This window comes from Crocodylus porosus, unplaced genomic scaffold, assembly GCF_001723895.1.
Source record: "Crocodylus porosus isolate Cpor-Errol unplaced genomic scaffold, CroPor_comp1, whole genome shotgun sequence".
Taxonomy (NCBI): Eukaryota; Metazoa; Chordata; order Crocodylia; family Crocodylidae; genus Crocodylus; species Crocodylus porosus.
Window position 1 is genome coordinate 17,251,798 of NW_017728918.1, and position 3,256 is coordinate 17,255,053.

A 3,256-nucleotide genomic window follows, 5' to 3' on the forward strand; every position below is an offset into this window, starting at 1 on the left:
GGCACCAGGGAGCAGGCGGGGGGTCGTAGGGGACACGGGCAGGGCCAGGGTCAGAGGCCGGGAGCACGGGAGAGGGGGTCGGGGTCCAGCGGAGAGGGGGCTTGGGGGCTCGCTGCTGGTACTTTGTCCCGGCCCTGGCACTTGCATTTCCCGGGATACTTTCCCAGTCCACAAGTCTTCTCTGCCCGGTTGCTCGGCAGGACGCACCCCGGGGGAGATGGAGGCGCTTTGCACGGGCAGGATGAGTCCCAGAGCCTAAGTAGTTTCACGCATGATATGCTGCCCCTGGCCCTGGTCCCCCTCTTGGGCCCTTGCCTGGGCCTCGGCAGGTTGCGCAGGGCGCTTCCCCATCTCAGTAAGTGGCTTTGACAGGCAGGTCACCTTGCTGCCTCCCGCCTAGTTTCCCCATCTCTCTCTCTCTCCCCAGATACATCCACTCCAAAGAAAAGCCCTTTAAGTGTCAAGAATGTGGGAAAGGATTTTGCCAATCCCGGACGCTAGCGGTCCACAAAACCCTGCACACGCAAGTAAAGGAACTGAAACCGTCCAAGCTGAAAGGCTGAGCGGGCTCCGACTCCCACGGACTCAGTCCCTCTCCAGGCTTCCTCCCCGATTCAGAACAGACACGACCGCCCCAGGACGGGAGCGCAGGCACACACACACACACACACACACACACACACACACACACACACACCCCTACACCTACACCCACACACACACCCACACACACTTCCTAAATCCTGGTTTGAAATTGAGTTTGGGGGCTGGAAAAGCAGCTGAACCGCGTGGGGCACAACCCAGCCGGCTGAGTCTTTGGTGGCTTTGAGAAACTTTATGCCAAAAGGTGGTGCTCACGTATCGGACAGGAATCTCTCTCTCTTTCTCTCCATTATTTTTAAAAAGAAAACAAACCCGTAGCTTCCAAAAGTATTCCTTTTAAAAATATATAGATATATATTTTATATTTCTTTTGACTGTATAAAGCTTATTACTTGTACACTTCAGAACAAAAAACCCGAATTCCGGAAGACGATTCAGGACTGAAACTTGTAGCTTCTCCTCGCAGCCAAACAGACTCGCGGGTCTTATTTCCCCCACTTGTTGCCTTAAAAGAAACTTTCCCAAAGAGACCTGAGTCTCCAGGAATCAGTCTTGCCACGCGGGATCTTGCCTTGGCCAGAACTCAACCCGACAGATCCCCTGGAGCTCCGGACAGATCCGCTCAGTATTGGCACTGCCTGGAGCCCTGGTTTGCCTTGTGTGGGCTGGTGCCTTGGGGCGGCGGGTTGTCAGTTGTGGACTTATTTAAAAATATATATAATTCTGGACTTATTTAAAAAAAAAAAACACCCAAAGGAATGATCCACCCTGGCTGGGATGATCTAGCTGGGGCTGGTCCTGCCTTGAGCAGGGGGTTGGAGTAGATGATCCCTCCAGCCCCCCACGGGCGATGATGCTATGCGAGGCCGGTGGCGACACGGGAGCGATGCCCGGCACGACGTGGTCTTGGTGGTACTTTAAAGCCTGCGCGTGTCCGGAGCAGAGAGGAGGTCGAGCTCGACCTGAGAGGTTTTCTTTTCTTTCCTTTTCTTTTTTTCTTGTCTTTTTTAAATTTGCGACTGGCTTTTGTGAGCAGTGTATTCCACGGATGGAAACCAAAAGACATTCCAATAAGTTTTGCTTATTAAAAACCAAGAAAGAAAGAAACCCCCGTTGTATGGCTATGTGGCACTTTATGCTGAGTATTGGTATTGACATTTATCACTGGATTGTGTTTTGGTTTTTTTTGTTTTTTTTTTAAGTATTAAAATAAATGGTTATTTTACAGGCCATTTGGAGTGGGTGAACTGCCCCGCGTGTGCTCGGGAAACTTTGGGGATTTTTTTTTAACCCTTTGCTTGCCCAGGCCAACACCCGCTCATTGCCGCTCCTCTTTCAGGGGCGCAAACGGAGTGTCCGAAGAGATCCCCTGCTCCTCTCCTCTTCGCCTGCCCGAGGAGAGGGAGACAGCGCTGCCAGGTCGGGGCATTAGGAGATGAGATTAGGTGTCAGGGGTGTTAAAAAACGAATCGGATGATTAACGGGCCCGCGGAAGGGGGTCCCCCGGGGCTCCCCCTGCCAGGCAGCGCCCTGCATTTATCAGTGGCGTCTTGGGCGTCTTTGGTGCGGACCGGGGCAGGAGGGCGCTGGCTTAGGTCAGCGCTGCGTACTCCTCCGCGGGAGCTCCGGGCGGTGCGGGAGCGGCAGCGGGCGCGGGTGTGCGTGTGCGTGGCCGTGGCCGTGTCGGGTCCTCCCGCCCCGCTCCCTGCCCCGAGCAATCGCCCCTGCAGCAGCCACATCGCCAGCCTCCCCGCCTGACTCGCCCTGCAGAGCGAGTTAAACAGAAACCGCTGCAAAAAAAGGCACAGCTCTCATTCCCCGCGTCCGATGGAAACCGCCAACCCCATCCACTTTTCGGTCCCCTTCTTTTAGCTTCCCTTCTTCCGGACGCAGCGATTGCTTTCGGGAGGGGGGCGGGGAGAATTGCCCGAGGGATGGAGGGAGGCTATTGCGTTTGCTTCGGATTTAGGGAAGATAAAAATCTGTCCCCCCACGCCCCTCCCCTACACACACACACACACACACACACACACACACACACTCCTTTATTAGATGCAGACACAAGTGCATCACAACTAATTCGATACACTTGTTTGATCAATTACATCTTCCACCTTCGTTTTATGAAGCCCGCTGGGAAGTTTAGTGTATCCGGATAGCTGGCTAAGAGCAGCTATAAATACTGCAGGGTGGAGACATTATGCAAACCATGCCCCCCCCCACCAAGTTAAAAGTTGCATTTAAAAATGAATCGGAAAGCGTCTGTGGCGACGATGCACATATTTTGCTCTCGGTTTCGGCATGTCTAAGATGCTAGAGAGAGACGGGAATAAGCGGGGTAGGACACAGGCTCTGCAGGCTCCTGCTCCGTGTTGGGAGGGACTTGCAGGCGAGAGGCGAGCATCGCAGAGCTCCCCTGCTCCATCACCCGTGCCTGTGTCTCTTCCTTGCTTCTTCAGGGGTCGGTTGCAAGAAAGTAGCTTTGCAGGTGGTTGCCAGGCAGGAGCTCCATTGCACCGTGCCCACCTCCTTGTAAGGTGGATTGATAGATCTGGGGGGCTTGAGTCCCCAGGGTATCAGTCCAGGTTTCTTCCCACAGGGTTCACACACGAGTGGGTGGGACAAGCCTTCTCGCAGCAGTCACCAGTTGTGG

General features: G+C 54.4%; 1 protein-coding gene across 2 annotated transcripts in view; it reads left to right on the plus strand.

Annotated features, from left to right (window-relative positions):
• OSR1 (odd-skipped related transciption factor 1) overlaps positions 1–1,833 on the plus strand; it is a 2,661-nt gene extending 828 nt beyond the window's left edge. The window contains exon 2 of one of the 2 annotated variants that reach the window (XM_019537363.1): positions 418–1,833. In XM_019537363.1, the coding sequence (XP_019392908.1) occupies positions 418–501 (84 nt within the window). In that variant the 3' untranslated portion in view covers positions 502–1,833. Of the gene's footprint in view, positions 1–412 lie in introns of both variants that reach the window. The other variant, XM_019537364.1, reaches the window with a different exon arrangement.
• The last annotated feature ends 1,423 nt before the right edge of the window (positions 1,834–3,256 follow it).